Source organism: Populus trichocarpa, chromosome 1 (genome assembly GCF_000002775.5).
Source record: "Populus trichocarpa isolate Nisqually-1 chromosome 1, P.trichocarpa_v4.1, whole genome shotgun sequence".
In the NCBI taxonomy this organism is placed as follows: Eukaryota; Viridiplantae; Streptophyta; class Magnoliopsida; order Malpighiales; family Salicaceae; genus Populus; species Populus trichocarpa.
This window is the reverse complement of record NC_037285.2, coordinates 6,646,547-6,659,503: the sequence shown is the minus strand read 5'-3', so window position 1 is coordinate 6,659,503 and position 12,957 is coordinate 6,646,547. Positions and strand designations below refer to the sequence as shown.

Sequence of the window (12,957 nt, the reverse complement as noted above, 5' to 3'; positions counted from 1 at the left end):
CTAGTAAAAAACTCGGTTACAACCCGTTGATTTTTATTTTTTTTACTAAACGACGTCATTTTGATTTTAAAAAAAATTGACCCAGACGATCCGGTCAAAACCCGGAACCCGGACCTTATACCGGCCGAGTATGAAAACTATGGTATTTAGGGTGTTTATTATTGTCATGGGTGATATTTTTTAAAAGTTTTTTTAATTAAAAATAGATTAAAATGAAATTTATTTTAATATTAGTATATTAAAATTATATAAAAAGTATTTTAATTTTTTTTAAATAAAAAATAATTTAAAAAACACTTAAGCAATTTCTACAAAAGTTTCGTGGAAAATAGCATGATTATAGATCAATGTAATTGCTATATTTTGTATAGGGCTATCTTCTAAGTCCATTTAGGATCCCATATAGGCTCATGATAATTTAGGCCCAAACATACATCATAAAGAAAAGTAGAAAACCTAGTCATAGGAGCAACGTGTCGTTCATTAAAGACAGGTGTAATTCAGGCATATAAACCACATGAATGTAAATTAAAACCAACTCTTGTTTCCTTCTCGGCAGAACGCGCTCTCTCTTGCAGAAACCCAAAAGCGACAGAGACCCATTACCAATTTCAACAGGTAAAGGAATCTTAGTTTAATATTTTTTTTTTAAAGTTAATTTTTGGTTATCTGTTTTCTTTCACAATCTGGGTTCGCTTGGAATTATTTAATTTTACTATACTGTTTATTTTTAAAAAATTTATGATCTGGGTAAATTCTAATATAATAAGTTAATTAGGGAGCTAGATTATTAGTTTTTTTCTTTTTGCTGGAGGGTTGTTTAGTTTGGATTTTGGGTGCATTTGAAACATCGAATTAAGGGAACTTTTGTGTTGTTCAATGTTCTAAACACACACCTTTGTTTTCATTGATTTGTTTCTTTTGTAAAGTTTGGAACTTTAATTAAGGTTGTCTGAGAAATTCTCAAGCTTTGAAAAAAATTGAGGTGACCCTTATTTTGTACAGGCCATGTTTGATCATTTGTTTGCTTAATTCTGTTAATTTCTTGACTGTAGTTTTTATGGTCCATTTCTTGTTTTTGTTTGGACAGGAGCGTCGTTTGAGATGGATTTGTCGCAGAATACTGCTCTGGGGACTGGAGGGATTGGAGGAAATGGAATTTTGGCTGCTCCAGTGAATGACACAGCAGCAGCGACGGCAGTAGATGATCCAAAGCAGAATTTGAACCAAGTTATTAATTCCATCCAGAAGACTCTTGGTTTACTTCACCAGCTTTACCTCACGGTCTCTTCATTCAACACTGCTTCACAGCTTCCTCTTCTCCAACGACTGTACTTTTCTATCAATTTGTTTGTTTTAGGTTGTTATTTGATAGCATCGTGTTTTGGTGGATTGAGGGTTTATGATATAAAGGTGTGATTTTGCAGCAATGGTCTTGTTACTGAGCTGGACAATATGGTTAAATTGTCTGAAAAGTGCAACATTCAGGTTCCTATGGAGGTCCTGAAGTGAGTGTAACTTTGTAATTTGTTATTTGAGATGAGCCAAATTCAGCTTATCATCTTTTGCAAACTGATAGCAAGTTTATTGCTTTGTGCTTAGTTTGATTGATGATGGAAAGAATCCAGATGAATTCTCAAGGGATGTTATAAACAGCTGCATTGCAAAAAATCAAGTCACTAAAGGCAAAACTGATGCCTTCAAGGTATTTCTTTGGTTCCCATTATGATATGTTGTTTTCTCTGGATGTATTCATGCAATATGTATTCCCCTAGATATTTATGCCTTCATTATATAACCATTGATCTTGCAGAGTTTACGCAAGCATCTTCTGGAGGAACTTGAGCAGACTTTTCCAGATGAAGTCGAATCATACAGGGAGATTCGTGCAATGTCTGCTGCTGTGAGTTATATTTACTGCATGTTGGATGGATTTCTCAGTTGAATTTGCCTATTTTTCTGCTTCTAATGTGAAACAAAAGCCATATTCTCTTGTTAGAAGGGACTGCCTAGACTAAAATTTGTCATGCAAAGATCTCCATTGAATTTGTTTCTTAAGGTTAGATTGCTGACAAGTAATGATGCTCGATAATAGAAATTCATGAGCATGAGATGTTTTATGGTGGGTAACAGAGAACCGTAATGTTTTCAGTTATGATGAACATTGTGAGATTATTGAACCTGCTAGTGTTTATTAACCTATCAGCAGCTGAAGTTTATGCCTTGTCATTGGTTTTGAACTTGCTATCCTCACCATATTCGATATGGTCGCCACATCCTGGTGCAGCTTCGACAATTTTGTTGACTCCCACTCAAGTTTGTGTTAATCGACCAATGAATGGAGAAGTTTCTTCAACAACATGAATGTGTAGCTTACATTGGCATTAAAATCTTAAAACAACACTTTTTAAGCCTGTAAATTTAAACATTTGTAATTTGGATGTTGATTTGGTTCCAGAAACCCGTAACCAGTTGGAGAAACAATTTGGTGCCTCAAAAGATAACAAGAACAATGCAACTTTTCGTTTTCTTTTGTTTTTGTCCCCAAGAAAAGTATATGAACTTAGCTTAACATCTTGCAGGAAGCAAAACGGCTTGCTCAAGCACAAAGCTCGTTACCCAATGGAGACGTGAAGGTTAAAGCTGAGCTTTAAGGGGCCACACGACTGTGAATCAAACTCTTTGTTTTGGACCAACTTGACTTTACCATGTAACATTAGGAGGCAGTCTATGCAAAATTACGTTGTATTAGCCCATTTTACTTAAATGCAAGAATGTGACTATTTATGATCTATTTTTGACGTCTGACATATGCTTTGATTTGTAGATTGTCATGATATATAGAGTTAATTAGCTTCGATGCCCGAGCTTTGTCATGTGTGTAAAAAATGATGTTTAAATGCTGAAATGGGATAAAAAAATAAAAAAATTAAGAAGATTAAGGTTGAAAGTTAATATAAAAATAAAAATAGTATCATAATTAAAGGTGAGATTTAAAAGAATAATGATTTTTACAAAAAAGTTAAGAAAAACATTAAAAATAAAAACAATAAGGATCAAATTAGAAAATATATTACCAATCCAAAGAATTGAAAAATATGATATTCGGTAAATTAAGATTGAAGGATGAAATTATAAATAATTAAAACTTCTATAAAAGAGACAAGTCAAAAAATAAAAAAAAAAGAATAAGGACTAAAATTGAAATAACAACAAATAAAAGTTTTGAGGGAGGAAAGAGAGAAAAAGATAAAAAAGAAGAAGAAAGGTCCACTGACACCATATCGGACCACCATCAATAACACATGTCGCACCAACAGGCTGGGAACACGACGTCTCTTCCATCACTTCCAATGATATGATGTAAAGGCTTTTTTGGATGCTGAGAGTTGCTTCCCATGCTCTATGGGTGTCCTACATGCACGTCCATCTTTATTTTTTTTATTTAATTAAATAGAAAATTACCTTAAACTGATATGATAATTATAAAAAAAGCATTGTAAAAAACCAAAAACACCCCTTGTCCTTAAGGTTTTTTTTTTTCAAGGGTATTTTTGTTGTTTCACTTTGCATTATAATTTTATATATATATATTTAAGTAAATACGAAATTATCTTTTAATTTACATCATAATAACAAAAAATATCATTTGAAAAGATGTCAGGTTTAAGTTTTTTTAAATATCAAGTATATTTAGGTATTTTCACTATACAATTAAGATAAAAAAAATATTTATTTATCTCTAGGTAATAACATAAATTCTTTTTAACAAGCACTTGATTCTGCTTCAAGTATTTCTTCATTTGTTTTTCCCATTAGTACCTACGAAGAGTACATGTCCTCAATTTGATTACACTAAGAAAGTGGATACATTTGACGCTTGACCAAACTTCCTCCTGGAATTACAAAATTTATCAAGATTGGATTAAGAGACAACTGGTAGTATCGGATACGAGTGGACTTTTGCTACGCGATGTAGATGCTAAACATGCTCGTGTGCTTATTCATACTTCATTCATTTGAGGTAGTGTGCTTCTAGTGATCATGACCAGAACTCCCACCACTGTGATGAGTTGTCTGTTTGTTCGGTGTGGTTCAAAATGTCAATTTCCTCCCTCATGTTCACTGTATTTCTGCCGTTATTATCACTCGAAGGCCTGTTTTCTTCATTTTCATTACCGTCCAATGGAGAGCTGGGTTTCTCTTTTGATTCTGAGCCAGTATCCTTGTTCTCAAATCTGCCATCACGGCTGCTTCTGAGTTGGTTTCCACAATTTCTGCTCCCATGTTGCTTTACATGCCTGTTTTTCAGTTTATGCAGCTGTTGAAAGTTAAAGCTCTTGTTAGAGTCAGAATGCATCCCAGACATTTTAAGCTCAGCCACAAGGGTACCCTTACACTTAAAAAACTGCCTATAGTCCAACGAAAGAAAGATACCTGGATTATCAATGACTGCTTCTCTCTTTTCAAGGACTCAAAGCTAGAGGCTAGAACATCATAACTTGCTTTCAGTATACTGTACTCTTTCTCAATCTGTTTAGTCTTCAGTCTAGCTCTCCTGTTCTGAAACCATATAGCAACCTGTCGAGGCTCTAGCCCAAGCTCACTAGCCAGCTGCTGTTTAACCCGAGACTCCGGTCTTGATTCTGACTCGAACATGAATTCCAGGAACTTGATTTGTTCATCAGTAAACCTTCTCTTGTATGCATTCTTTTGAATGCTTGATAAAGGGTGCGTGCCTGGATCCATTACCTGATAACTTTACTATTGCTGTTGTTGGGGATGTCTCATCTCTCTGTTAACATTGCTTTGGTGAGCCTTTGTTTGCAAAAGGTTAGTGAACTAATAAATGGTCAGGCAACTGATCATGTCTATACATGCATCACAGAAGGTGGGCCTGCTACGATAGTACGTGTACTCTTTGAAGAAGAGCATCTTGTTACTCTATTTTTGTGCTAGTGGTGGTGACGACATTTCTGTACTCCTTTCATTCAAGCTGACAAGGCGATGTGTCCTAGACACCACCCTTGATCTACCATGTATGTGATTTTGAACACCCTCTTCAACGGCTCTATGATCATGATCCTTAAGATCATCATCCTTTTATTATAGTCTTTAAATTTACAGGGACAAGGAAGGTCCATTTTTCGTGGAAAAAACATCATGGGTTTTAGAGTCTTAGGTTGCCACGTTGATACAAAAGCCATTTTTCTTTTGAAAAAAATGGCAACTTTGGATCAATTGCCGGAAGACAAAGTTTACTCTAAAGCTGTCCTTGTGTCCATCAAGAACCAATGGTTTAGCAACACAGCGGGAGCGATCAAAAGAAGGGGCCCTCCACAGCATGATCCTTTTTCTTTTGGAAAGTTGCCGTATTAACGTGGCCACTAATAAGTTGTGGGTTTTATCATCATCAATCAATTATTTGGATTTTTGGACACGAGAGAGTGCATAAATACGAAACATGTTAGCTTCGTGTTGAAATATTGTGCATGACCGATCCCCTAGTACTAACGACATCATATCTGATTCTTCCAGATTCGTTGTTCACCCTTCAATTCTGTCTGTCAGCTTCAACTCGTGCTGCGCCACCGTCCAGATATATAATTTCTCCAGACCAGATATCATGCTGCTGTTGAAAGCATGTTAGTAACTCTTTCTATTTACTCTCTAGAAAGCTCCAAAAGCATCTAATCGCACCGTTCTTGTTTTGTTTTTTTTTATAAAAAGGGATACCGCTGATAAATTCAGTTCTCAAGATGCATTACCAAAAGGACTATAAGAAAATTTATTTTTTGGAGAATCTTGAAAGAATTGATCATATCGAGTCCTTGTTCTTGACTCCTGGTAATTTGATCAGGGCGTATGAATCTGTGTCCTTGTTAAACTCAGTGTATAGAATGGAAGGGAGTAGTTGCTTGACCTCATCATTACAAGAGAATTGGAGAGACGAAGTCTAGCAGTTCGGCGCTAGCAAGCATCAGAAGGAGATCAAGACCCAATCTGGAAGACCTTGGGCAGTAGAAAAGTCAGATCAACAGGTTCAGCAAGTTTGAAGTCTGGGCTGATGAAAAAAAAAAGGTTTTAGAATTTTCATCAGTGCCAAGCCCAAAGTTGCTTGTTGTCAATCATAGCTGAAAAGCAACCAACAAAAGCCTGGTTGTAAAGCCCACATCTGACATCCATAGCTTTCAGTATCATCTATTAATGTCAATACCCTCGTGATGGTTTAGCTAGTAAACTAGCATAGTGACCGTGTGTTTTCCAGTAATTTTTAAAATTTATTTTTATTTTATTATCTGATAATTTAAATAAATATTCATAAAAAAAATTAATTATAATTTTAGAGGGAAAATGTACCATTTCAGTGCAAAATATCTTTTCTCATTCATGTATTTTTTATTTTAAAAATAACAAGTGTTTTTATTAACAACTTGATTTTCTCAATAAAAACTAATGATAATTAAAAAAACGTATTTATTAAGATTCTAATAAAAGCTCTATTTTATTATTCATGTATTTGTTTATGAAAACATGTTTTTTTAAAAAAAATTTATTATGATTGTGAAAGAAAAAATTTATGAATTGATTATTTTATATAAATAAATTTCAGGATAATAAATCTAAGAAAAACATTTAAAAAAAAACAATAATATATTATATTCTTATTGAAAATTAATGAGATTTTTTTTAGAAATTCTGAATATTAGGTCAAAATCATAAAAAAAATTATAATCTTCCTAGAAACTATGAAATAATTGGATGATTGTTTAAATATTATTTTAGTAAATTTATTTAAAGATAATTTTATTTGAAAAATAAAATAAATAAAAAAGTTAAAGGGTATTTTAATAAAAAAAGGTTTGGCACGATTGGCCCGAAAGAAAAACATTGGGCGCTAATGGGCTTGGAAGGCTAGGGCTACTTGCTCGACCTTTTCTTTTCAATGAGATTTATCTATATAAATTTTATAATTTAATGAATGATATGTTGTCCATCTTGATAAACAATCAATTTTTTTTGGTTCAATTTTTGGCCATCTCTAATAATTGAAAAGTTAGGGGTTTGAATTTTGAAATCTCAAAAACTCAAATTTTACTTGTTTTAAGTTTAAAACACCATAAAAATTTCTATAAAGTCATCTCTAAGCTTAAAGCACCATTTAATTAGATGAAGAATCACAAGTTAAATTGAATTAAAACAAATTTCGAGGATCTTATATGTTTTTTTGACATGTTTTAAAGGCAAAATCATCTATATTATGTTCGGAAATAATATAAATCATATCTTAAGACCTTAATTAATAACTTAAGTTTTTTGTTAAGATGGTTATCTGATATGCTATCAAATCCTTGATGATTAAATGATTATGAGTTCGAATTTTATCACTATCATTCTCTCTTTTAATTAAAATTAATATATAGTACAAGGTAGTGTGAATTTATGCAAGTTTCAAACCCAAAGATTTTTACTTGAGAGGGTGTACTAGAGAATAATATAAATCATATCTTGAGACCTCACATAATAGCTTAAACTTTTGGATTGATATGATTATTTGACACAATGAACTCTCCTATTTTAAATTAAATCATTAACACTAAGATTGACCTTTATGTGGCTAGAATGTCGTCGACCATATGTTTTTTTCTCTTAACTTTTCTCAGCGATTTTCCTCCTCTATTAACATTTAGAGACTAAAATGTGAGAAAAATAATGTTTGAATAAAAACATGAAAATTTTAAAACAACATTATGCAAGCAGAAGCTAAAAACAACAAACACACATAAAACACAAAAACAATTATGAGCGAGAAGGACTGCAAATATAAACCCTAGATTCACAATTTTATTCTCTAAAAAAATAATGATGATAAAGTTTGGCTCCTTATGAGGTTTACAAAGCCTTGAATATACTAGAAACCCTACCTTAATTAGAAAAAAAACTAAAATATAAAAATAACAAGGAAACAACCATAAAATAAAAAAATAACAAGAAAAATAACAAAACCGCTAAAACCGGGGGCCTTGGCAAGATTATTGATATCTCAAGATCCAATAGTTTGCGCAACAACATAATAGTTGCTATAAGAAAAATGGCCTCTAGAAACTCTTGTAAAACTTTTAGCCTGATCCAACGACCGGATAAAAAATTATAGCTTATTTGAGCTGTTATTCTGGTGTAACGTGACGAGAACTCCTCCTGAATCTAGACTTGTCCCGCTAGTTTATAAATGTATCTATTATGTCATCCACTTAATCTGTCTGAGGTAGATCATTATCTAGTTATAACAAATCCACTCGTGACTGCTCAATATTACCTGTTATCTCAAACCCGACTACAACACAACAACGATAAAATATATATAAATTAAAACTTTGAGGATCAAATCGAAGGTTTTTGTGCTTTTTGAATGGCAAAATTTAATAAAATGATTTTTTTTGTTAAATTTTATTCTTTTCTTTCGGCTCTTTTCACTATAATCTAAAAATTTATTTTATAATATCAAACTTTAATATAATCTCTAAATATTCGTGGACACTTCGTATATGTAAATGTATAGAAAGTGAAAAAAAAATTCAATACATAGAATCATGGTAATATAACTTGAGATAATAAAATTGCGAAGAATCATAGTGAGCTTGCTCTCGTACGTTTGCATCTAGAGTTTCGTTAAAACCAATGTTTCAATGAACTTCAATCGGTGTGATATGTAACCAATTGTTGAGTAATTAATACATACATGTTTAATATGCATACACAGCAAATTAATTAGGTCCGAAAGTGCTATTAAGACTAGCATTTTTCCTTGATTAACTAGTAGTAAATTAGCAATATGTCCCTGATTAGATGTAAGTGCTCTGATGCGTTGTATATATTATTCATTTCTTTCACTTTCATGTGATATTTGGAGAGTTGTTAATTGATCAGATCAATGTGAACCACGTGAATTTAAAAAAAAAAAAAAAGTAGCTGAGGATCGAGCACAGCATTTGAAATTTGAACTCCAGCTATATTTTGAATGATTTGAATGGATGGATGATTTTCAAGTAGCTGGTTGCTGGCATGACACTCAAAACTGAAAAAAATATAAGGTCTTGTCAGCTTGTGTCCAAGCGTTAACAGTACAATATATTTTATTTTGGTTTCCAGCTTTGATATGGTACCTTAAATAGCTCGTAACAGTCTCCAACAGCTGCTGATCAAAGTGTTCTTGTTTAATGAAAAGAAACGAAAATCAATGTGTCGTGGCATTTATGTTTGAGTTATTTGAAGTTTCAAAAACCAAAGAAAACTCTCACTCACCCCACGTAAGCTTTGGTTCTACTTTCTACGTTGTTTTGTTTGCAGAGAATCTTCTTTTCTCAATCAAGGTAGACTTGAGGTTGGGTTGGCCAAAAAGCTTTCTTTGCATGAAAAGAGTGCTTGCCTTTTCACTTTCCAACCACTCTCGCACATTTTCTTAAGGTTATTTGTGTAGCACAACCTTTTTTTTTTTTTTTTTTTTCTGTTTTCGATAGTGGATTTAGGGTTTGATTATTATTAATCTGCTACTTAAAAACAAGATCATTAGAGCACACTACTTTCCAACATTGCTCTACACGCGCTGCTGAACTAATGCGTGGTCTTAAGTATGTAACGATTACATGTAATACATGCATGGTTCAGATTAAACAATTGCTAATGGAATTGCTTACTGTAAAAAACAATGATCAAGCTAGCATACGTGATCCATGCTCAGATTCAAAACGATGGATGACAGTTGGAATCCATTAAATCTTATTGATCATCAAGGATGGCAAGAGGGACGACTGCGGCACAAAAGCTGTAATCTATTAATTTGTTGCTGTGGATTTATTTTACAAATATTTGTTTAGTAGAAAAAGAGGAGAGTGGAGACAATGCCTTCGATGGGAATTGGGAAAGAACAAAGATCTAGGTAAAGTTAGGTGTCTGCTAGAGGAGGGGTTAGATCAATCACCATGAAATTAGGACTTCCAGAAGAGAAAAAAATGAAATGCTTTTATTTTTTTATGAGATTGTGGTGCAAGTAGTCAATGTTGCTTGCACATTTGCTGGACTATGATCTTCAAGTATCCAATTCTTATGTCAAGGAGAACCTTTATATATATATTAAGGTAGCTAGATAACAAAGGCTAATTACTTTGATCATGTAATTAGTGGCACCCCTACTTTTCTTTTAAGAATAGATCCAAAATCCGAGTCTCTTAGGGCAGCACACAAAAAAATTATGATTTTACATGATTGAAATCTTGCAAGTGTTATTTTCCATCCCCAAACTACTTGACTGTGAAGGGAAACGAGAACAGAAGCAAGAAGTTCAAAGGGTGAACTTTATTAGCTCCGGCAATGCACATGATTAAGACATGGAATTTTGACTTTGCCGGGATGATGGCGACGTATGTTGGGAAAAATTTTGCTCAAGGAAAAAAAAAACAAGAAGATTGCAACACATCATACCAAGAGAAATTTGGTTGTCAGTTATCAAAGAAAAGAAATTTTGGTGATTAGTGAACAAATCATCTACACATAAAATCTTTATCATTCTAATTATAAAAGCATCCAATGTAAATACCAACAAGATCAGTTTAGATTGAGCAGCAATGACTTGCTATCACAGATTTAATTGATTGCTTTCACGGATTTAATTGATTTGTTGATCGAATCTCTCTCTCAAAAAAAAAAATCCAATATAATCATACATCCATGAATCCATCATTACTCGTGTAATAGCATTTGCTATATTTCTGTACCAAAAAGAGAGAAGGAAATATATTTTTTTTGAGTAAATAACAAAAGAGAAGGGAAAAAAAAGTAGTGTACAGAAGAAATACACAGATCATATGAAAGTCAATTATTGTGTCCTTGTTAATTACTAGTAAAGTCATTTGATGATGTCATTCGATAGAGGAAGTCAATCGATGTGATTTATAGAGAATTAAGATTAAATTCCATCTACCATAGAGAGATGAGAGAAGGATTAGGAGAGGAACTTTACCCACTTAACCTTCTTAATCAATTTGAGCACATTGAATTCTAAATATTCTGTATCTTTTCAGTCCTTTATACACTTGTTTACGACCAACATTCAACATAAGATTTCAAATATTTGATTCCAGATTTTATTATTTTCTAAATTAATAGCTTTAGTACATAGTTTCTTTAAAAGGCAATATACTAGCTAGTTCCAAAGCCTTTTACTACCATAACAAAGTAACAGGCGAAGTCAAATTATAGCTCAAACCATCTCGACATTCAAATTCTTGGTGACCTAAGCAAAGCCTTTGAACAGCCTCGTAGACATGTGCTTATATTTATTGAGAGTTTGCTTTTAACATGCGCTGAGAGGTCACATTCCATTGCTAGCACCATAATAAATCCCAACATCTTTTTCTATTTTTGCAAGACCGGTTATCTTTCCCTTGAAGGAATCAAATTCTCTGGTGAAATATTTATTGCTCCTTAATTTCACTTTGATTTAATCATCCAAACACTTCTTCCATCTCGACGTTAATTTCTCCTCAGTAGCAGTGCTTTTGGATTTTTTTTTTTTAAAAAAAAAACACTTAATTTGCTGTATATACAAGAATATCAAGAAATCTTGATACTCTAATTATATCTACAATAATCAAATTTCTCCCACGAATCACATCTTTCTTTTTCTTTTTTACAATTGCAAATGCCACAAAATAGTGCTGGCGATTTTACCCTTTCTTCTATCCTTGTTTATGTGGTGTCGTTCTTCCTATATTTTTTTCAAGTGTTTGTATAGTTTTTCCTTTCCATTAAAATTTAAAAAGAAAAAAAAGGGTTTGTGCCCTTAACACGTGTGGGCCCTGAAGCATGTAAATGAATCTGAATGGCGAGGACCATGTGTTATGCTGGAGATGAGAGCAGCTGAATGCGAAGCAGTAAGCTGACCAGTAACCTGTTATGACTGTCTGTGACTCTCTCTCTCTTTCTCTGTGTCTGTCGTCATCTCGAATCCCCCGCAAGCTTAGAAAAAAGCAGTGATATTTTTTTTGCGGTGAACGAGGCTACCCTTTTTCATGTTTGTTTGTTTTTTTAGTTTACCCAAAATAACATTGTACCAAAATAGGGTAACACTTGCAAAATTGATAGGTACCCATAAATCATAGGACTAAACTATATAGCTAGGGACGGTGAATTAGCTCAACTAATCCTCTGACTCATCTTCTCTCTTACGTGTTTATTGTCTTATATTATCGTCAAAGCATCATCACGTTATCATATCTACGGACGCCTCATTCAATGTCGATCAAACTCTTGAGGGATTTGGTTTAGGTGGGCAAGTGAGTTCATGCTTTAGATATATATGATCAATTTCATCATATACTAATTTAATATGATTGCATGTAAATTTGGTATGAAAATACTTCAAGTGTAATAAAAATTATATATAAATTAGTATGGACGTTGTATAAAAACTTATTCAAAAATACCATAATGGTTAAAAAAATCGAATATGAATTTATTTAATCTATATATGTGAAACTTGGCCTTGATAATACCATATTAGTTAATTAGTTGATGGAAATGGAAGAAAGAAAATATATGGTATAATAATTAAGAACACACACAATGCACATGGTGATCCTGAATAGGTAACAAAATTCTTGATTAATGCCAATGGGAAGTATAGCTAGGGTTACACATAAAAGTAGTGATATACTGTATCACTTTATATATATATATATATATATATATATATATAAAAGGTATAATAAAGATGTTATTGTTAGCAAAACAGAGATAGTACTTGATAATTTATTTTAAGCATAAAAATATGATGGTGTGATTAGGTCATGATGATATATCGCGGCACACATGGGATTTAATTAATTTGATACCGCGTAAAGAGAGAAAGAGAGCAAAAGGAGGGGGCTAAAATGTACACACACACACACACACACACAC

At 32.8% G+C, this 12,957-nt stretch overlaps 2 protein-coding genes across 2 annotated transcripts; one reads left to right on the top strand and one right to left on the bottom strand.

Moving 5' to 3' along the window:
- Positions 1 to 483: 483 nt before the first annotated feature.
- Positions 484 to 2,794, top strand: LOC7477820 (mediator of RNA polymerase II transcription subunit 10b). Its single transcript, XM_002299391.4, has 6 exons — positions 484 to 618; positions 1,091 to 1,331; positions 1,428 to 1,508; positions 1,603 to 1,705; positions 1,814 to 1,903; positions 2,583 to 2,794. The coding sequence occupies exons 2-6, from the start codon at positions 1,105 to 1,107 to the stop codon at positions 2,652 to 2,654; spliced, it is 573 nt and encodes a 190-aa protein (XP_002299427.2). The 5' UTR covers positions 484 to 618; positions 1,091 to 1,104; the 3' UTR covers positions 2,655 to 2,794.
- A 920-nt stretch (positions 2,795 to 3,714) lies between these two features.
- On the bottom strand, positions 3,715 to 5,118 carry LOC7467039 (homeobox-leucine zipper protein ATHB-7). The gene is made up of 2 exons (XM_002297911.4): positions 4,438 to 5,118; positions 3,715 to 4,321 (listed from the first exon to the last, which is right to left on the bottom strand). Exons 1-2 carry the CDS (start codon positions 4,747 to 4,749, stop codon positions 4,043 to 4,045), a joined length of 591 nt encoding a protein of 196 aa, XP_002297947.1. The 5' UTR covers positions 4,750 to 5,118; the 3' UTR covers positions 3,715 to 4,042.
- Positions 5,119 to 12,957: the final 7,839 nt, after the last annotated feature.

Bases quoted from the DNA above. Each gene is read 5' to 3' on its own strand.
- LOC7477820 (XM_002299391.4), top strand. From the start codon at position 1,105: ATGGATTTGTCGCAGAATACTGCTCTGGGGACTGGAGGGATTGGAGGA. The intron at 1,332-1,427 runs GTACTTTTCTAT...GTGATTTTGCAG, and splicing joins CTTCCTCTTCTCCAACGACT to CAATGGTCTTGTTACTGAGC. The intron at 1,706-1,813 runs GTATTTCTTTGG...TTGATCTTGCAG, and splicing joins GCAAAACTGATGCCTTCAAG to AGTTTACGCAAGCATCTTCT.
- LOC7467039 (XM_002297911.4), bottom strand. From the start codon at position 4,749: ATGGATCCAGGCACGCACCCTTTATCAAGCATTCAAAAGAATGCATAC. The intron at 4,322-4,437 runs GTATCTTTCTTT...AACTTTCAACAG, and splicing joins AGCAGTCATTGATAATCCAG to CTGCATAAACTGAAAAACAG.